The sequence below is a fragment of the Antrostomus carolinensis genome, unplaced genomic scaffold (assembly GCF_000700745.2).
Source record: "Antrostomus carolinensis isolate BGI_N321 unplaced genomic scaffold, ASM70074v2 scaffold10881, whole genome shotgun sequence".
Taxonomy (NCBI): domain Eukaryota; kingdom Metazoa; phylum Chordata; class Aves; order Caprimulgiformes; family Caprimulgidae; genus Antrostomus; species Antrostomus carolinensis.
The window spans coordinates 7,615-29,541 of record NW_010294879.1 but is presented as its reverse complement, the minus strand read 5'-3'; the positions used below and the strand labels follow the sequence as shown (position 1 = coordinate 29,541).

Genomic DNA, 21,927 nt, shown 5'->3' with positions numbered 1-21,927 from the left:
TCACAAGTTACTCATTATTGAGCTGAATTAAACATAATATAGGAGAATTAAGGAATATATCATGATTGCAGCTGTAGAAGGGGCAACAGTCATTAAAAATTCTGGTTTCAGTTGCTTAGCTAGTAACTTTCTCTAGTCTGTGATACCCTGCTGGTAAAATTAGCTGTAAAATTTATGTTTATGGAGGGAAAAAAAGATATTTGATGCAAATTATTGAATTCAGGTGGGGTTTTAAACAAGCAGTTTATTTCAAATAGAAATTCTGTTAATGTTTTGTTAACCTTAACTTACTGAGTCATACTGCTGATTAGCACTGATTGTGGTGTGAGCAAAAGTGAGGGCAGCCATTCAAATTAAAACTTCAGGCCATTTTGACTTTATCTGTCTTCACACATCATGTATAAAATAACAAACTAGATTAAAAATGGGAGAGCATTTATATTGTACTTTGGGAAATGCAGGTTTTTGTGCTACTGCAACCAGGGCATACTCAAAATACTGAACAGTTTAAATGTCACAAGACAGAAGAGTAAGTAGAAAGTCAAAAGGCTTCCAGATCAGGCTGAGAATTTCTTAGGAATGTCAGTGATTGTGATTATTTTACTGTAATCAGCAGTAAAAGACAGAGTAAAGGCAGTTTATGAGATAAGTTATGGTATTGATTTCTTGCCATTTGTGATGGTTTTCTGTGAGGTGGGTCGGGATGTTCATGACTTAGATGGACTGTCCAAGCAACTGTGGATGAGCTTCTGATAAAATGAGGACAAGTATTTTATTGAAATTTATTTTTTTAGGAACAGGATGAGTATTTAGAGCTTGGACATGCTTTTGACTTTGTCAGTTTTATTCTGGAAAAATTTAAGTTAGGAGCTGGAAGGGGAAGGTAATGCAGAAAGTAGTGTTTGCTTTCTAGTGTCCTGATGTTTGGTATAGGAGTTGCACAGCATGCCACAGCCGTTATGTTGAAAATGCATCTTGGGTTGGATGTACATGTTGTAAAGCTGATCCACTTACCTGAGTTTACTCACAATTTTGTATTGTTTTCTCCTATTTATAACTAAATGTAATGCTTATAAGAAAGTGGGACTGGAGATCCACTAAGAATGTGAAATGTTTTCAAACATTCCAGGGTATATTACGCTGCAAGTTAGCATAGGAAGGGATTTGTGTCTATCTATCTTTCTATTGATTTTTTTTTTTTTCCCTTTACAATGTTTGTGCAAGTTTCTCCAGGAGACTAGTATGAGTGCTAATAATACCTATAGAGGCAGTTTCATTACACTTTTGGTTTTTTACCATGGTAACAGCATCAGCTCTTGCAGGGTGCATGGAAGCAGAGATGGAACGAAAGCATCTCTCTGACTTTCCACTGCATGAGAGGTCCCGTTCTGCACGGCCTTTATTAGGAAGATTGTCAATGAGGTCATGTGCTAGTTTTATAGTGTAGGCTGATGGAGAGAAGGACAAAGGCAAAATATTTTTTTTCCTCTGTTACTTCAGCCAACATATGAAATACAAGGCTTACGTGCATTTTCAGTGATAACTTATCTTCATTTTACTGCCCACAAAGAAAAATCCATGTGATCTTAATTTTACACAAATCATTGTTGTATATAACCTTGCTGTGTGGCACAGGGCATGTAAGATGAACACAGTCTGATCAAGCAGGTAAAAAAGGGCTACACTGTCTTACTGGACTTCCTGGTATTCAAGAGAAGTTTTCTGTGCTTCGTTGGTAACAATGAAGGTGTTCAGCTTAGTAGTATGATCCAGTAGAGTAACTGTTGTGTTGTGCTCTGAGAATATCTGTGGTTTTGATGCGTGTTGCTGCATAGCATGTAGTAACAGGTAGCAGGTGTGATGCAGGTTCCGGAAGGTGAAAGCCTTTGGAAATGGAAAGAACTTTTAAAATTATCATGATAAGGATGAAATAATGCACCACAGGTGTGGATCTGATCTTCTTTTGTTCTATTATACACACCATTATAGACAAAAAACAAAATCAAAATTACTGTGACAGGGAGGAGCGAGACCTACTTTAGCATACATCTTTCTTTAGCTTATGAATGATTGGGAATGTTAATTTTCAAATAGCTGTCTATTTTTATTTATGGAAACGGGTATTTATGCTTTTGTAATCTCTTCTAAATTCTTCCGTGTTCTTCAGATATGTCAAAAAATATTATTAGAGTGCAGAACAAAAATGAAAATAAGCAGGTCCATTTTTTCTACTTATATGGCTGCTTATTTCTGCATATACATCTGTGTCTGTGAAAAAGTGTTCTACTCCCTAAGGGGAGAAGAAGCTCGTATTGCAAGCAGACCCACAAAACCATGCTTTGCTGTAATTGAATAGAGATACTGATAAGCAAACTGCTAAGTTTAACATTTTCCTGGGGTGATTTCTGAGGTTGTTACTCTCTCTCTTTCTTTTCCAGAAATGGGAAATTAAGGTGCAAGTTTCTGAATGTAAGATGCCCAGGAGCAAAGTGAAAGAAAAGGTTATTCAGGGTGCCTACTTTTGTTTGTTTGTTTGTTTTTTAAATGATGCTTTAATAGTGAGCTATTTTGAAAGCTGCATGCTTCAGACAACATATCCATACTGCCTGCTGGAATCAGGCCGCTTGCATTTTCAGTGCTTCTCAGTACCAAGCACTCCAGTCATTCTGATCAGCTACCTGTGATGGTTCCTTCTGGCAGAGTCCCCATTACCTCTTATTCCATTTCTGTCCTTTACTTGGTAAATCTTTGGTTCCTCGACAGAAGAATCCCTTCCTCACTCTTTTCTTCTTTTTCTTTTCTTCTTTTTCTTTTCTTCTTTTTCTTTTCTTCTTTTTCTTTTCTTTTTCTTTTCTTTTTCTTTTTCTTTTTCTTTTTCTTTTTCTTTTTCTTTTTCTTTTTCTTTTTCTTTTTCTTTTTCTTTTTCTTTTTCTGGGGGGGAAAGTGAGAGAGGTGGGGCAGGGAAAGCTTAGATAGAAGCCCCAGCCCCTCCTGTCAGCTGATGACATGTCCTTACCTGTTTCCTGAAACCCTGGTGTGTCCCCTCTCCCTGAAGGAGAATGTCTCCAGGCTTTTCAGCTGCCTCCCTGTCACCCCTTTGCTATGTCATTTTGAAAGCCTGAGGGGCTCTGTTAAATGTGGAGTTGGTCGTTTCAGGAATAACACTGCAGCAGCTCTCAGCAGTAGGTTTCCATCTTTGTCACCCTGACCGACTTCGTGGGACGCTGGGCTGCACATCTTTGAAGTGTGCTGGAGGTGCCCTTGCCTCCCAGCTTTGGTCTAATTAATGATTCATGCATGTGTGCCAGGTCCTCGGCAAATTGAGGCAGGTCCCTCCATGGTAGCTGGGGGCACCATGTGTTGTCTCTTCACACCAGATAAGGATTTGACCCAGGATCTAGTTCAGGGAGCACTTGAACAGCCAAGAAAGAATGTTCTCTTGAGTTTGCTGTTAAAATTTGAAAGGGGTATACAAGTGAGCAGCTGGTAGAAACTCCTGTTTTCTAATCTGTAAATGTAGACGCAATAGACGTTCCTCCTTTCTCTTGCTGAAAAATGAACTAGCATTTTGACCTTTTATTTTTTTCTTTTTCCCTTCACTCTAGAGCTTTTCAAGCTCAAAATGCATGGATTTTGGCAACAGGCTTTGCAAGCAGATTTGCACCTTTACGACTAATATCTTCTTTGAAGAATTAGTGTGGATATAAAGCTGGCTTTAATCTCTAAGGTTGACTTTATGATCATCCTCTTTAAATTGTCTTTTATTTAATTCTGATCTCTCCTCTTTCACTACTGTTTTCATTTAACAAAGGGGAAAACTAATTCCTTTCTTCAGTCTAATCAACCACTTTCTACTTAGTTCCATTGGGGAGTGAGCAGTGTCCAGATTAAATCATAAAGTTCATCTTATGTAAGGTAGTATTGTGTGGTTTTGAAAGTCCTGATTCTTTGGAGGAATAAAATAAAAAAAGCCAGACTGAAACACATCTGGTACATAATTGCATGTAGTTGTAGTGTTTTCCCCCTCTTCTGTCTGTGCAGTGGGTAACAGGACATGTATAAACCTCCTATACTGTGAGTGCCTTGGAGAACTGGATGCTTGTAAATGTCATTTCATTGCCTGAATACAAGATCTGAGCAGGCTGCTGCAACAAGGCAAAGTGGCACGATGTCCTGGCCTTGCACCATGCACTGATGCTCATTAGCAGAAGCAAAGCCAGTAGTGGGTTAAATTTATAACTGTCAGACTTCGCTGTATTCCTCTCTCAAAAGGGGAGGAACTACAAAATATCCCTTTGAATTTTGAAATCTTCTTGCTGTTTTGAGTAACACAACCTCATTTAACTGCGCAGCTTTTACCTACCTACGCAAGGACACATTTGTCCTATGGAACATGCAGTGCTTAAGAGTGAGGTACCTTCTGTCTCTCTCTTTAGATAACTGATCAGGTGGTATAGTATTTTTCTGAAAAGAGTAAGACTAAAACAATCACAAAGCTGGTAAGAGCCCACAAATTTAAAACTGCCTGACAAAACGCTTGATTCAGTTTTGCCATGTGTATCCTTGATTTGCTTACTGATCCATGTGCTTGACATCATACGCAGTGGAATAAAGGATATTTCTGTTCCACTGAGCTTGGAAGAGGTTAAGTACACCAAGAGATATGCTAACTAGAAGTTAGCCTCTGGTGTACTGTGATTGGGTAACTTACTGTGATTATGAAACAGTTAAAAATGTATTATGAAGGACTCGAGGATTTTTTATTTTCATTGCTAAAAAAATTTTTCTCAGGAAAGTGCATGGTTGGAAAAACAAACAAACAAAACAATCAATAAGCTGTTGCTCATTGAGACATGATATGAAATACAAACGGATTCAGGGTGGGCTGCCTGGTAGCCAAAACCTGACTATGCACCTGTGGATTACTTTTTGGAAATGGTTGCCTTTTTGACAGTGGCTGTGGCTGAAACTGGAGGTGAGCATCTGGTGTTTTGTCTCCTCTGTTGCAGGTGTTTATGCTTGACATGAAAGCCTTATTTGTTTACCTTGGCAGCTTATCATGTAGCTCTACCTCCTTTATGCCCATGGGGTGCAGAAGGAGGGCAAAGCACCTGGAAATCTGGCTGTAGCAGTGAAGAATGAAAAGGGCATAGGTAGTAGGTCAAATTAGGTTAACTTGAACAGTGGGACTATGGCAGCAAATCTGAAAAGGTGAAACCTGAACTGTGCAAATCCAGTTTTTGAAGTGTTTGGCAGCAAATGCAAGGTTTGGCTCTTCCCTTGCTTTTAAGTTGGCTACTAAGATCTGTTCAGTATTTGTATTCCTGCAGCACTCTTGCCAGCACTTTTTGCTTAGGCTGCATGTGGTATGAAACTGAACAACTTTGCAGAATAAACCGTTTGACTCATATGCTTTTGTATTGTAGTCTTTGATACTCAAGCCACAGGAATACATTGCTTGTAATCTGTGCTGGTTCAACTGTGATCAAACTGAAAAGTGTCAAGGGTTGTGTCAGTGGGTGTAACCTTACTGTAGTTTGAAGCTAGTGTGTGATGTATTTCTGGGAGGTATTTTGTGAAGAATTTGAGTACAATAAATGGAAAATGTAGCATCATTACACTGTGGACTCCAGCTGCCTGTGAATTAGGTCTCTGACAAAATCATGTTAGTTTTGTCTCAGGTTAAATTTAAGCTGTATATTAGGCACCGTTAAAAAGTTGCTATTTGCAAATACCATAGTAGCAACGTCTAGTTACAGGCTGGGTTTTTTTTCTGCTCTTAAAAGAAGACATTGTTACTGGCTTTTACTGACAGCGGTTTTTATGCATACCCATAAAGTGTTCCTTTCTAGTATAATGTGAAAGGGGTGTTCTGTAATAGTTTAAGCTTAGTGCTAGAAGGCAGAAGCTCCTGAATGTTGGTCCAGGGTCTGATTCAGTTCCTTCTGACACTGAAGGAACTATTATAAAACTTGGAGATGCTGTCTTGTCAGCTTGCAAAGCCTTTGGTGCTGCATCTCTGTCCAGCTTGGTTAATGGTTACTGGAATGCAGGCTGCACTGTGCATCCTGCAGTAGTTGATGGCTAAGAGCTTAAGATTTTCTAAAGCATCTGTAGTAATTTATTTATTTTTTAAAATGAAACGTCTAACTGGCTTTGAAGCAGTTTATTCACTAAGGTCACATAATCTTACGGATAGCCCTTGTTGAAAAAAGCCCGTGATATAAGTACTGTTTGGTACCCAGAAAGTTTTAACCTTAATTCCAATATGCAGCTAGTGGGAACTAGCTTTCTGCTAAAAACTGATTTTCTGTCAGTCTTTAGCAGGGGAACTCTCTCACTTTGCAGAGTGAACCAGTTATAAAGGTCATTTCAGATGATAAATGGGCTTTCACAAACATTTATTTTTCATTTTGAAAAATTAATCTAGTTGATAACTTGTGTACCAGCTTTCAGACAGGAACATAATTAATTGATGTAATGATGGGCATAGCTGGGCTAGTAAAATGGTGGTAACTAAATCAATACTTTACTTATATATGCCTTTTTTTACAGTCTTTGTGTTACTCAGTTTTCAGAGATATCAGTAAAGATTCCAGCAGAACTGAGCCTTTGTTGAGCTTTAATACAGCAAGTTTTAGCCTGACACACTTAGAAATTGCTGAGATTCAAAAATCTCCCTGAAGCAAGAACTGTAGTGTTTTACACAGTTCTTAATTTCTCTCTATATGTTTTTGTATGGCAGGATACCAGGAAAAGATATAATTAATGGAAGAGTTGGTTTTAAATTAGACTTCTCTGTGGTTGCATGGGGACAAGGAAAGGCACTAGAGAGTATCTTACCAGAATCACTATAGCAACAGCTTTCCCCATCATTCCCCATGTTTTCCCCAGCCTATGATCCTCTCTGTTCAGTCACTGGATTATTAATGGTATTTATATTGAAAACCAGTCATTCCAACTGTGAGCCCAGAAGTATTTTTAACAAAGAGAAATTCTAGGAGCTGTGTCCTTTACAGTTTATAATTTGGGGAAAAGTTGGGCTTTTTATTATTGTTGTTATTATGACAAGACTTTTCCTTCTTAACTGTTGCTCTCTGAGTGTATTTCAGCTTTATGGTGAAAATAGTATGGATTCTTGATTTGTGTGAGAAGAAAATCTGATTTTCCTGTCTTTTCCAAAAGGAGTGAGAGAGGTGGGGGGTGTTGGGTAGCAAGATACTATGTTAATCTAGAAGGAAGAGAAAAATAGAAATACTCTATTAAAGTGTCTGTTTATTTGGTTTCTTACATTGGGGATATATCTCTAAGCAAGAAGAAGTGAAGCAAATCTCCCATGCTGTTCACCATATCATTCTGTCTTGACCATAAAGAAGTAAAAACCAAAAAGGGTTGCTTGTTTCATAGTTTGCTTTTGAAATAAAATTTCTGAATGTCAATAAAATGACCTGGTTTTATTTTCTCCATTAAACTAAACTGGGCACGACCACCTTTTCTTGGTAGCAGTAGTTATACCTTCACAATATTATTTTCTCTACCACTTACACTGGGAATCCCCAAAATGGCCGGTTTTAGCTTTAGTGATCTAGCTGGCAAACTTGCCTTTAACCTGTCTTGTTTCAATATTATGCTTAGAACAAGGAACAGTCTTGATACTGGATTTTTAGATGTTAAGTCCTTTATTTCTAGCTAAAGCCTGTGACTGATGTCCTGTTGTGTCCGCTTAAGGCATACAGAGCACATTCAAACAAGCTGATACAGAAGAAATTCTTATTTGTGTTTTTCTGAGAAGTGAAATTCTGTTGGTGTCCTGCCAGAGAGTACATAGTTTTGGAGTATTTTGAATCTACATGGCTAGAGAACCTTTTAGGAAACACATTTAACAGCCTGGAAGAGTTTTCCCAGGGACAAAGAGTGTACTGAGAAGCAGTCTGTTGTTTGGGCCTGGACTTTGCTTTTTCAGCCTGGTTATGAACGAATTAGTATAAAGGTTGGAGGCATTCCAGGCAATCCTGTGGGATACTTAAGTTGATAGAGTTTTCTGAAGGATTACTCCTTTCTGTGCTTTGTGAATGATTCTAGAGGCGTTCAGGGCTGCCTGATGTGACCTGGTGGCAGAATGTTGGAAGACCTGCTCCACCTCACTTCTGTTATGTTCACTGCCTGTGGATGGTGAGACAGATAAATAATTTGGGTACTTCTCAGCGCCAGGAATCCCAGCAAATTGCTTCAAACTTTGCTGTAGGCTCTGGATCTGTTGCCATTACTGTTTCTCTTGTGGTGGTTCTTACACCTATTTAATTATAAGCAAAACATTTCTTCTGTGCTACTTGTAAACTGCTTCTCCATTCTTACATTGTTTTGAAATGTATAACATTTCTCCAGCGTTTTGCAACTATCAGATGATATATTTTTTTCTTTTTAATATAATAAGGTTGTTCCTTGCGTTTTACTCACAGAGGTGCCTGAAATCCATTAAAAGGAAGAGGAACATTTAGTGATACAAGAGACTGACAACAATGAGCAGAAATGCTTGTTGTATCAGAAATTCAGCTTGTCATTTGTTAATCAGCTCTAATGACTGTCTGTCAGAGTAGCTGGATCAGTAAAGGATGAACCAGGTCCTCGCCGCTATGTGGTTGATTGCTGTATGTGGTGGTCATTGTTAGAAAGAGACTTTGCAAAGCTGAGCTTTCTGTGCAGGAGTATGGTTTTGAGCAATGCAGTACCTCCTCTGAGACTGCCTAATGATGAATTCTGTCCCTTCAGTTGTTAGGAGAGGGCGGTTACCAGGCTGATATCCTGAGACCTCCTAAATGACTGTGTAGTATGTACTTCTACCCAAAATATCTGCTCTCCCAGATTGGTCGTTTTACCAAGCATAATGGTTAAGAAAAGGGTAAGCCTGTAACATCAGGTTGGACAGAAATAAAAGCTGAATGTGGTATAACTGGAAATCAAGAACAAATACTAAAAGTTTTCTTTAAGTCTCCCATGAAGCATTGATGTTAAACTGCTTCAGCTTTATGGTGAAAATACCTAAAACGTGATCATTTAAACCTGTTTTGAGGCCACATTCATCTGTGGTGTTAGAGCTCTATGCAACTCCTGAAAAAAAGATGCTGTGCAAGAAATATGCATTCATGTGGACGTGGAGCAAGCCTAATTTAGAATAATTAATTTTATGGTCAAAGCAATCAAGAGCTAAATTAGTTTAAAATAAAAAATTGAGGGAAATAAATAAAAATAAAAACCAAATAAGGGCTGAATGTGGGGTTTCTTCAGGGCGTCTGCAAACTGCTTTTGTTCTTGTGTAAGAGCAGAATTCTGCCTCAGTGTTAGACTATCCTCTGTTATAGCTGACTCGTCTGATTTTTTCAACTTGACCTCTTACTGCTTTTGATAATTGATTTTTTTATACTACGTATACTAGTTGAGTTTTTTATTTCAACACAAAAATAAAGTATTCCTTCTGGTTTTGCTTGACTGTTGGCAGTTAATGCATGAGGTATTTCCTATAGGACTAATATATTTATACATTAATTTTTTAAAAAGATGCATACAAAGAAGTGTAGGCTAAGATGCAGGCAAAGAAGAGATGGAAATTTAAACTTTTGTTCATGTTTAAAAGGAAATTTCATTCAACAAAGATTTTTTTCAGGGCTGTTGCCTTTGACACTGACACATGAGCAATGTCTGTGGGTCTGTTTAAAATGCAGATGATTTTTCCCAAGGTCTGTGGATTGAAATGACAAACAAAAGGAGAGTTTTGGGTGACGTTTTCTTAGCCTTCCAGTTTCCAGGCTAAGCCTGCCTGGAATCCATTTGATCATTATGCGCTGTAGCTTAAAAAATGTGCCTGGGAAGAAAAAAACATGACATTGCCAAGGAGCTTCACAGCCCTGCATGACTTGTGTAAAATGCGGAGTGGCTTTGAATTCATTCCATTGAGAGAACTTCTTCCTGGCTCAGACAGTCATTTCTTAGGAAATTTATTAATTTTAAGTCTCCTTACATTTTGCTTCAGGACTTTTTATAACTTTAAGTGGATGAGAAGAAATCTGGCACTTTTCCCTCCTGATTAAAGCAAATGAACATGCAAACCCATATTTTTCTCTGGTTCTAAAGAAGTAAGAGAAAACTAAAGTATGGGTGTAAGAAATTTGTTGCAGTGACTACCACTGGGTAGGTTCCTTTTTTCCTGGACTAGATCCCACAAGGAGACTAGCAACGTATGAAACCTTTTTGGTTTTCACTCTCAGGAAAGCACAATAACACATCTACATTTTGTATTTTAGAATTAATGAAAGAATAGATATTGTTCAGTGTCCTTCTGTTTTTAATTTCTCCACTTCCTTGCAATGTGGCAGAATATCGTACAGGAATTTCTAGAGAAGAACATTATAATACTAGAGGTTTTATTTAAGGACTTAGTTTTATGAATGGTAATGCAAAATTAGCAAAACAAAATGCAGGTGACATTTAGAAAGCCTTAAAGAAATATGGGGCCCTAAGTTATCATATGGTTCTGTGCACTGGATGTGTAGATCATTACAAAATACTTTATCATTAGGTCAGACAAAGTTGGAGTAAGGAAGAGGACGACTCTTCCTGTTTCAAGGTGAGGGGAAAAAGGAAAAATAGTGTATTGCACAAGGACAGCCTGTTGCCGTACCAAGAATTGGATCGACCAGTAAGAAGGCCACAGGATGCAAAATGGGAGCTTTTTTTCAGCTTAGCAAAGAATTAGAACAGACCTGCTGAGCTGGCTTTCCCTCTGTACAGCAGAGCTCTTCCAGTCAGTATATTACTTCTAAAGCACTTGCTCTTCTGTAATCCAGCAAATTTTCCTTCACTGTCTTCCTCATTTGTGACTGTCCCCAAATCAATGAGCTCACTCCCCTGTACCAAAGGTATGGAAAAGAATGTAGTCCAGCATCTTCATGCTTTGGTTTGCTCTCAGGGTTGCTGTATTACTTCCCTTGAGAATGCAAGATATGTGAAAGCAGCACTAGAGTGCATCACCACTTGATGGCACCAAACAAATTTGAAAGACCATTTAAAATAAATAAATAAAGAAGGGAAGCAACTCAGCTTTTCTGCAGTGTGGGAGGGCACCAACAGAGTAAGTCATGCTTGCAGTGTAGTAGAGCACTCCACAAAGCACTCTCAGAATCTGATGAACTTTTCCATTGTTCAGTTTCTTTAACACAGCATGAGTACTTCAGCACTGTTGTAAATAATGAGCAATAGAGCCTTGTGCAGGAGGTTAGTACACTGAAAATGTATTCTTAGCCCAGTGTGCTGGCCAGTTTGTGAGCAAGAGAGAGTGTGCACTTCCTTGGCTAATAATGTTCTGGTTGCCTTGTACTGACGCTGTACACTCACTGTAACTTTTCCAAGTTATAATAATTTTGAAAGTACAAAGGAATGGTTTAATGAAAATGAGGTTTCTGGACTGCATAATTTGAAAAATTTTCAAAAATAAGGGGAATTCTAGTACCATTGCACTGTGTGCTCTTAGATTTACCATGACCTTGATATTTCAGGAACTCCTTGTCTTACAGATATTCCTCTTCTTGCTCCCTGTGGGGACAGATCTCCTTATTCAGTGATTGGAAGGATGACCATATTGGTTCTTTAGCCATTAAAATTAAAGTCTACCAACAGGGATCTTCCCTAATACTGTTATGGATGCTTCTCCTTGTAGTTTCCGAATGCGTTAAAAGAATCTTGTGCTTCTTAGTTTTTTTATTAGTTCTCAGAAAAATGAGTTTCAGCAGCAGACATCTGCTAGATAACCTCCTGGTCTTTCCATTAAACACACAGCAATAGCTATAGGCTTCCTTTATTTAATTCACTCTGAATCCTCTGATTTCTGTAGTTTGGCTTCATTCTGTCTTTTAATCTGGCCCTGAACATAGTGCCTTGCTTAATTATATCCTGTTTTGTGGAGAAAGAGGAGGAGGAAGATGTTAATGCTTGTCAAAATGACCAGCAATCTCCTCTTCTTCCTGGTTCCCTTTCAAATAAAGATGTCTGCCACAACATTTGGTTAGTACTGTAAAAACACATACTCTGTTGGCTTCCTTCTCAGCTAGTGGAATAGAGACAGAGCTCATCCCAGCATTATATGGATCAGAAACAATGAAAAATTGCAGCATACCTGTTTCCTTTTCACTTCCAGTTCTCCTGTTACCACATCATGGATTAATAGAAGTATGTAGTATTGAGGGATCATGTACTTGCATATATATTGCATTCTTGTTGATATGGAGACAGAAATATTTTTGCACCAGTCCCCTCTCTTAATTCCCAGGCAACTGTTTTGTAATTAATTATTAGAATTAACTGGAAAATTCTTTGGCTAAGAAGTGCTTGGTTTTTATTTGCGTACCACTTAGTGCAGTTGAGACCTGGTCCAAGCGTAAAGATCTTGGTAGTAACAAGCAGTAGTTATAAAAGAGCTTTTTGTAAAATCATAGAATTATTGTGATTGGAAAAGACCTTTCAGACCATAAAATCCAACCATAAACTTAACACTGCCAAGTCAACTACTAAACCATGGCCCTAAGCACCACATCTACACCTCTTTTAAGTACCTCCAAGGATGGTGACTCAACCACTTCCCCAGGCAGCCTGTTCCAATGCTTGACAGCCCCTTTTGGTGAAGAAAGTTTTCCTAATGTCCAAACTAAACCTCCCCTGGCAAAACCTAAGGCTGTTTCCTCTTGTCCTGTCACTTGTTACTTGGGAGAAGAGACCAACACCCACCTTGCTACAACCTCCTTTCAGGGAGTTACAGAGAGCAAGAAGGTCTCCCCTCAGCCTCCTTTTTTTCAGGCTAAACAGTCTCAGTTCCCTCAGCTGCTCCTCATGAGACTTGTGCTCCAGGCTTTTCACTGGACATGGTCCAGCACCTCAATGTCCTTCTTGTACTGACAGGCCCAAAACCGAACACAGAACTTGAGATGCAGCCTCACCAGTGCCAAGTACAGGGGGATGATCACTTCCCTAGTCCTGCTGGCCAAACTATTGCTGGTACAAGTCAGGATGCTCTTGGTCTTCTTGGCCACCTGAGCACACTGCTGGCTCATATTCAGACAGCTGTTGATGAACACTTCCAGGTCCTTTTCTGCCAGGCAGCTTTCCAGCCACTCCTCCCCAAGCCTGTAGCGTTGCATGGGGTTGTTGTGGCACAAATGTAGGACCCAGCACTTGACCTTGTTGCGCCTCATAGATTTGGCCTCAGCCCATTGATCCAGCCTGTCCAGGTCCCCCTGTAGAGCCTTCCTATCCTCAAGCAGATCAACCAGCTTGGTGTTGTCTGCAAACTCACTTAGGGCAGTCTCATCCCCTTGTGCAGGTCATTGATAAAGGTATTAAACAGAACTGGTCCCAGCACTGAGCCCTGGGGAACACCACTTGTGGTGTTTTGTAACATGCCTCTGAATTTTGTGCATATCAGTTCCAGAAACTTGTGTTGATTGAGGATAAGTTTCCTCCTATTTCTAGACCGCATCGCATCCCTCTTAGGCCTTTTGCTGTCCAAGTGCAATTTTACTTTGACACCTAGAAGCATTTCACCGTTACAGTAGGCTGTAACATTCCCAAGTTCTAGAAGGCATCGGAGTGCTCTCTCTTACTGTGGTGTACTCAAGAGAGTAAATACAGCTCTACAAAAAGGTGAATATTCAAACCCATTAAAACCCCTCTTTTTAAAAAAAAAAAAAAGTTTGCCTCACTCCTCTGTTACTGATTAGTAGGAAGGATGCCAAAGACTGTATCAAAAGAAAGGCCTAAGTCTTTGAGAGCATCAGTATCATGTTTTTATAAGACAAGTTTGTTGTTTTCCGCTTGTGAAACAATATTAACCATTTAATGAAGCAACTCTAAAAGATGCTAGCAGCTTTATTGCTGGATGCTGGTGTTGTGCTCTGATCCATCTTAAATGGCTGGTGACACAGTCTGCAGCAATTAGATAATTGTTTCATCAAAATATGATTAAATCCAAATGCCTGTAATTGAAGCTTCCTGTAAGCATTATTGAAACAGGACTTTAATGTAAGCAAATATAAGTTCTTGCTGTGCCCGCTATTTGAATTCTAGAGGGAAGAAAATGGAAAGCAATTAAAGCAACAAAATAGATGTTTGTTACTTAATATTCAAAGCATGCTTTTCTTTTTCTGTTAAATTCTAATTTAACAGGGAGATTTTATGTGCCATTTACAAAACTGTGTATTTAGACTTTGTATAGTTGTTTAGCTCCACTTTTGGCACGGATGTCTTCTGTGTTCTGAAGGCTCTCAAAGCCGCAGTGCTTTTCCAGGCTTAGTCATCTGTGTAGCCCTCAGCTGTGGGATGCAATACACAGAGATTCACTGAGGGGGAAAGAGAGTTGGTGGCCACGTTAACCTGATAAATGTTCTGGAAAGCATGCTCACTCAGATGGAAGAGCCAACCCTGCCTCTAAATGGTGCTGCAGCTTGGCTTGAGGCTGCAAGCATCTGCACACGAGCCCAGCTCTGTCATCAGTGTTTTCTACAGGAAGTGGCAGTCACTTCGGTGGCGGGGACTGAGCCCATTTTTCATGTATACAATTTGAATTGAGAACGACTGCATGCATCTCTTCACACTGGGGTGTGAAATTGAGCCCAGGACCAAGGCAGCAGCTCCTGCCACTGGACTCGTGGGTTTTGAGTCTTTACCAAAGGTAAAACTCAGTATGCTTTTAGGCACTCTTCTCCAAATACAGAGCAAAGAGTATATAGGTCTGAATGAGGATAAAGTAAAAGAGGCTGAACTTAAAAGTATTTAATTTTACAAGTTGGTTGAGCACTGGAGTAGGTTCCCTGGGGAGACTGCTGAAGCCATGGCATGAGGTGTCTCAGAACCGGTTGAAGAAACATCTGTCGGGAAGGAGGCAGCTGGTGCAGGGGGCAGGAGAGGGCTCTCCAGTGGAGTTTCCCCTCGCGTGAGGCATGCCTCACTGACCAAGCATTTCCAAATGCTAATGAAGCATGCAGCTGCCCAGGGATGGCCTGTGCTGAGGCACAATGACTTCTTAAGTGGTTGAAGTGAGGCATGAGTTAGCGAGGTTGGGAGACACCAGATTGCACAGGATCCAAAGATTCAGACCTGGCTATATTCTGATGTAATTCCGTTACTTGCAGATGTCATTAGTCATGGAGCCCTGTTGCTCTTGAGGAGACCAGCAACAATACAATGTTACACACCCAGAAGGACAAGCTTAAGTACTACAGTGCTTCTAGCAATGTCAGTTGGCCTTCATAAATGCACCAAGCTGTTATTTTATGGCATGCAAGCTTTCTGGAAAGTGAGAAGTTTAAAATATTGTGCATTTCTGAAAAAGTCAGATCCCCCTTTCGTACACACTGTTAAACTGTATCAAAGTTTTGTCTCTCTTACTTGAAAGGGCTCGCTAGAGCTTTTTGGGGGGCAATGTTTGACTGCAAAGTCAAATACAGACAGATTTATATTTGAGATCATGAAAGGCAGGGGTTCTGAAACTCACAGTTTGCTGATTACAGGATTTGTTTCTGTGGTAACAGAGAGTTATATTATCACTTGGACTGTTTATCATCCTTTAGGTTTCGGCATAGTCCAAATTGCTGGTACTTGAGAGACTGGACCATCCACAGCTGGATCAGACAGTGCTTAAAATATGATGCACAAGACAAAGCCTTATACACCTTAAAAAACAAGGTAAGTTTTTAGAAGGAAAAGCCATGAATATATTTGATCAGCTTTTTGAGATAAGTGTGGCTTACCTGGAATTCCTATTACAGCCAGGTTCTGTAGACCATGGTTTTAAGTTCAGGTATTTATTTGTCAAAACAAAAAAGAATGTTTCACTTGAATTTTAGCTAAAGCTCTTTACAGCTTTTATTTCCTCTTCTTTCCCAGGAAGCTTTTTGTCTTTAAACAGTGTCGGTGTCCAAAACATGCTAGATGCAGGAGAGGCATAAAAACCTGATAGGCAATGCCCCTCCTGGTCCCAAAGGCTCAGATAAAATGCTGAAACAAATCCAGTACATCAAAAGTTAGAAGGCCTACATCAAAGGAACTGTGCTAGTCTCCTTGTGTTGCTTGACTAACTGTCACATTGTGACAGTGAGCGGTGCCATGGTTCTGATCTCTCTGATACCTGCAGCGCTATGCTAGGGAATATTGGAACAGCAGATTTTCACACCGATTTTTTCTTCTTCTTCTCTTCAGGTTCAGTATGGAATTTTCCCAGATAATTTTACATTCAATATTTTGTTGGATTATTTTGTAACGCAGAAGAAATATGAAGGTAAGAAAATAAGTACTAATTCTGCATCCTTAGTTGTGTGCTCTTAACTTTGAATTAAAAACTTTTAGCAATATTTTCTTGGAAGTCACCTTAAAAACACACTTTGTCTTCCTTTAAATTACTTTTCTGCATGTTTATATCTGAATTCTGTTGGGTTTTTATTCTTTATATAATTTTGAAAGACACACAATTCACAGTTTCTACTGTGATTAATCCCATTCCAAATGTAAACCAACTTTTCCCTTTCTAAGTCTGACTTACATGCTGATGACATTACAGGAGTTATTAGTGACAATTGAGAGTGTTATAAGAATCAAAATGCATGTTGGCAGAGTTAATCTTACCTAAATTTAGCTATTCAAAAAGCTACATATTTAAAGTTTGTCTAGACTTTCTGTCTGTCACTGAAGAGAGCCAGCTACGCTGAATTGACATGTTGAGGTGCTTGTCTTTCACTGTTGACCGTTTAAGTGTTGAGTTGAATAATCGTCTCATGTTTGATGACAAATAATTTAAGATTTTCATGTCACTGCAAGTTTTCTGGTACTGTAGACTTGCAGTGAGCTTTACTTAAGCGTCTTGAAAAACTAATAACTGAAAGGAGCAATAGATTTGCAGGATATACCTATGGCTTTTATCATGAAGGTTTTGCTAAATGGCTAATTAATACCTTTTTTCTTTTTTTGAGAGAAAGCCCCCCTACCTGTCCATTCCCCCTTATTCCATCCATATTTCTTCTCTGTGACAGGCTCAAGTCCTTTTGTTTAGCATCCTTCCTGACAGGGAGTGTCACTGGAATTCCCCATGGAGCTCCTACAGAGCACTGTTTACTGAATACAGTGAGTGCTGTGGGTGATCTCTGACAACATTTCTGCTCCATTGTACTCTCCTGTCACATTAAGGGCAGTGCATTTAAGCCAGTCTTCTCTTGTTTGTAATCTAAACACAAGAACAAAGAATTAGTTTTTAGATTTTTTTTTTTTAAAGTTAATGATTGAAGGGCTGAGCAAAGGAGAGCCAAGTGAAGAGAGTAGAGCTGAGTTTGGAAAGCTCCTTTGCTGTGGTCTGGTGCTATTCAACCCATTTGTTTTTTTCCCAGTGTGTTTGAATAACCCAAGTGAGTAAGACTAATTCTATACTACTAGCAATAAGAAATCCTAAACTTTCTCCCTAAATACTTCAAAACAAGCAATAAAGTATCACTGAACATGAGTGGATGGGAAAGGGATGTGTAAATTTGCACTTGCTGATTATGTATTGTTTTCCACCATAGATGCTCTGTCAGTAGTAACAGAGATCATGCTGCAAGAAAGTTTTGATGAACTCTCAACACAGCTTCTTTCTCTCTATGTTTTATACCATTACCTGACAACCAAGTCTGAACATACGGTAAGCTGACCACACTAAAAATGATACACAAAGCCCTTGTTTCTAAGTGTTGGAGTGTAGTCGGTTGGGCATTCAATCTTGAATATATTTTATTTCCCCAAAGTTTACCTGGAAAAAATAAATACTCCTTTTTTTCATTATTTTTACAACTACAGAAGAAAGAAAGAAAGAAAAAAAGAAACAATAAAATATGAAAGCCATCAAATAACTTGTCACCCCTTTGCTCCTTTCTCTGAAAGAGGAGGTGTGTTGGAATTTTCAGCTGTAGTGTATGCCCATTGGAAGGTTATGAAGTGATATTTCAGTTCAGTTCAAAGAGAGCTCTATCAGTTAACACAAGAAGACCCGTGTCACCTATTTTATATGACTCTGTTAAGGTGAGTATTGCTCACCATTAGAGCTTGGTAATGGTGCTGTTGCAGATTTAAAAAGCATTTTCAGTAGGATTGTTACTATCCTATTTGGCTTTGGGTGTTGTTTCTAGTATGTATTTGTTTTAAAACTAAATTTTTTACATCTCTCCTGTCTCCAAGGATTAGGGGTTTTTTGCATCTCACTTGCTTAAGGCCAACGTGACAGTTCAGGCTCCTGGAAGTGGCATTATTCTACCGTTGCAGAAGGGGCTCAGTTAGGTATCAGGAAAGTACCAGCTCGCAGAGGCTCACCAGAGGCTCTGGTGCCAGGAGGATCCACAGCAGAGTACTCCAGTGTGGTGCACGGTGGGGATTGTGAGCGGGAGGAACCTCAGGGGAAGCAGAGATTGCTGCTGGGAGCCTGCAGCTTGTGTGCAACAGCAGCTGAGGAGACCTGGGTGGGGCCAGCAGAAACAGCGGCCAAGCCCCACACCACATGTAAAAGAAGCCCATAGGGAACACTGGGGCCCTGGGGTGTGGTATGTCAGCTAGGGCGTGGTGTGGCAGTTTGCATGATAATTCAGGCAAAAGGGTGTCCAGGATGGGCACTGAAGCTGTGCCAGCTCAACCAGGGAGCAATGGTGTCCACCCGGCAGAAAGCCACGGCCTCTCTAAGTTCTGCACCCACCGTGATAGATGCAGCTTCCCAGAGAGAGCTCTGGTAGGAGCACGCTGCTGCTCAGGTCCTAGCCTGCAGCATGTGCTTTACCCTTATGCCAGTATCGGACAGCAGTAGTGAGTATAGCTGCAGGAGGTCCACCCAGGTAGAGGACCTCCTCTGCTTAGCAACAGAGCTGCAGAAGAAGATGAGTAGGTTGAGGGGTATCAAGGAGTCTGGGAGAGAGAGAGAGACCACTGGAATTGCACCCTGCCTTCCCTGAGACAGGCTCAGCAGGCAGATAGAACACATGATACGGAGGATTCCCTGTCCTCTCTCCACCTGGCTGAACACTTAAGTGATAGGGGACAATGGCAACAAGTTCCTGCCCAGCACAGCAGGTGCATCTCCTCTGTGACAATCCAACTTCCAAGGTGCCCTTGCATAATAGGTATGAGGCTGGGTAAGTGAAACTGAACAATATGATGGTGGTTCATGTAGCTTGGAGATAATACCAAGGTTAAGTCAGCCCACCATCAAAACTGCTTCCATAAAGAAAAACGACTGGTCATTGTCTTAGAAGATTCTCTTCTGAAGGGAACAGAAGACCCAATATGCAGACTGGACTCACTTAGGGAAGTCTGCTGCCTCCCTGGGGCACAGGTTAAAGATGTGAAGAGAAAACTTCCTACCCTGCTTTGGCCCTCAGATTATTATCCATTATTGACTTTTCGGGTATGTAGCAATGAAATTGCAACAAGAAGTCTGAGAGCAATCAAGGAGACTTCAGGGCCTTGGGACAACTGGTTAAGGAATCAGAAACACAAGTAGTGTTCTCCTCTGTCCTTCCAGTTGCAGGGGATGATGAGGGAAGAAACAGGAAGAGCCAGCACATCAATACCTGGCTCCGAGCCTGCTGTCACCAGCAGAATTTCAGGTTTTTGGATACTGTCTATAATGGAGTTACAGTATTGGTGAATAAAGGAAGAGCAACTGGTGTCATCTACCTGGAGTTGTGCAAGGTGTTTCACACTAGCCTGCAGGACATCCTTGTCTCTAAGTTGGAGAGGCATGGACTAGATGGATGGACCACTCACTGGATAAGGAATTGTCTGGATGGTTGCACTCAGAGTTGCAGTCAATGGCTTGATATCCAAGTGGATACTAGTGACAAGTGGCATACCTCAGGGGTCAGTACTAGACCAACCCTTGAGGGTTTTAACATCTTTGTTGGTGACATGGACAGTGGGCTTGAGTGCACCCTCAATTTGCTGCTGACACGAAGCTGTGCAGTTCGGTCAACATGCTGGAGGGAAGGGATGCCATCCAGAGTGACCTTGACAGGCTTGAGAGGTGGGCCTGTGCTAACCTCATGAAGTTCAACAAGGCCAAGTGCAAGGTCCTGCACTTGGGTTGAGACAACCCCAAGCACAAATACAGGCTGGGCAGAAAATGGATCGAGATGAGCCCTGAGGAGAAGGACTTGGGGGTACTGGTGAATGAGAAGCTCAACATGAGCCTGCAATGCATGCTCACAGCCCAGAAGGCCAACCGTATCCTGGGCTGCATCAAGAGAAGTGTGGCCAGCAGGTTGACGTGATTCTTCCCTTCTACTCCACTCTCATGAGAACCCACCTGGAGTACTGCATGCAGTTCTGGGGCCTCCAGCATAAGAAAGACATAGACCTACTGGAGCAACTCCAGAGGAGGAACACGAGGACCAACATAAGAAAGACATGGACCAGTTAGAACAAGTCCAGAGAAGGGCCACCAGGATGATCCGAGGGCTGGAGCACCTCTCCTATGAGGACAGACTGAGGGAGTTGGGGCTGTTCAGCCTGGAGAAGAGAAGGCTCCGGGGAGACCTTATAGCTGCCTTACAATACCTGATGGGACCTACAGGAAGGCTGGGTAGGGACCTTTTACAAGGGCAGTTAATGACAGAACAAGGGGAAATGGCTCTAAACTGGAAGAGGGGAGGTTTAGATTAGATATTAGGAATAAAGTCTTTACTGTGAGGGTGGTCAGACACTGGAACAGGCTGCCCAGAGAAGCTGTGGATGCCCCCTCCCTGGAAGTGTTTAAGGCCAGGTTGGATGAGGCTTTGAGCAACCTGGTCTAGTGGAAGGTGTCCCTGCTGATGGCAGGGGGATTGGAACTAGATGATCTTTTAAGATCCCTTCCAACCCAAACCCGACTGTGATCCTGCAATTCTATAAAGAGAATCTCCATCCTTTATTGGTTGTGGAAGGAAACAGTGACGAAGGCGGAGGAGAAGGCTGAGGCACTTCATGCCTTCTTTGCCTTAGTCTTTAATAGTAAGACCAGTTGTTCTCGGGGTAACCAACTCCCTGTGCTGGGAAACAGGTATGGGAACAGAATGAAGCTCCTATAATCCAAGAGGAAACTGCTGGCAACCTCCTATGCTGCTTAGACCCACACAAGTCTGTGAGGTCGGATGGGATCCATACAAGGGCAGTGAGGAAGCTGGCAGAAATGCTCAACAAGCCACTTCCCATCATTTACCAGCAACCCTGACTAACCTGGGAGGTCCCAGCTGACTGGAGGTTAGCAAATGTGATGCCCATCTGCAAGGAGGGCCAGAAGGAAGAATTGGGGAAATGCAGGCCTGTCAGTCTGACCATGGTGACGGGGAAGGTTATGGAAAGAGAGCTGTCACATGGCATGTACAGGACTGCCAGATGACAATGTGACCCACTCAGTGGATGTGGGAAAGGCTGTACATGTTGTCTACCTAAACTTTAGTAAAGTCTTTGACACTGTTTCCCACCTCGTTCTCCTGCAGAAACTCTCTCCTCATGGCTTGGTTGGATGTACACTTTGGTGGGTAAAAAATTGGCTGGGTGGCCAGGCCCAAAGAATTGTGGTGAATGGTTAAATCTAGTTGGCAGCCAGTCACAACTGGCGTTCCCCAAGGCTCAGTGTTAGGGCCAGCTCTGTTTAATATCTTTATCAGTGATCTGCACAATGGCATCAAGCACACCCTCAGTGAATTTGCAGACAACACCAAGCTGGGTGGGAGTATTAATCTGCTTGAGGGTCAGAAGGCTCTAAGGAGGGATCTGGACAGGCTGGATCGATGGGCCGAGGCCAATTGTATGAGATTCAACAAGGCCAAGTGCTGAGTCCTTGGGTTGTGACTTGGATCACAACAAGCCTATGCAACATTCCAGGCTTGGAGAAGAGTG

The 21,927-nt window shown here is 41.0% G+C and overlaps 1 protein-coding gene across 1 annotated transcript in view; it reads left to right on the top strand.

Annotated features, from left to right (window-relative positions):
* MRPS27 (mitochondrial ribosomal protein S27) overlaps positions 1 to 21,927 on the top strand; it is a gene marked incomplete at its 3' end in the record, with an annotated part of 44,520 nt that overhangs the window by 15,491 nt on the left and 7,102 nt on the right. The window contains exons 4-6 of the mRNA XM_010177790.1: positions 15,612 to 15,726; positions 16,240 to 16,318; positions 17,592 to 17,707. Coding sequence (XP_010176092.1) covers positions 15,612 to 15,726; positions 16,240 to 16,318; positions 17,592 to 17,707 — 310 coding nt within the window. The remainder of the gene's footprint in view (positions 1 to 15,611; positions 15,727 to 16,239; positions 16,319 to 17,591; positions 17,708 to 21,927) is intronic.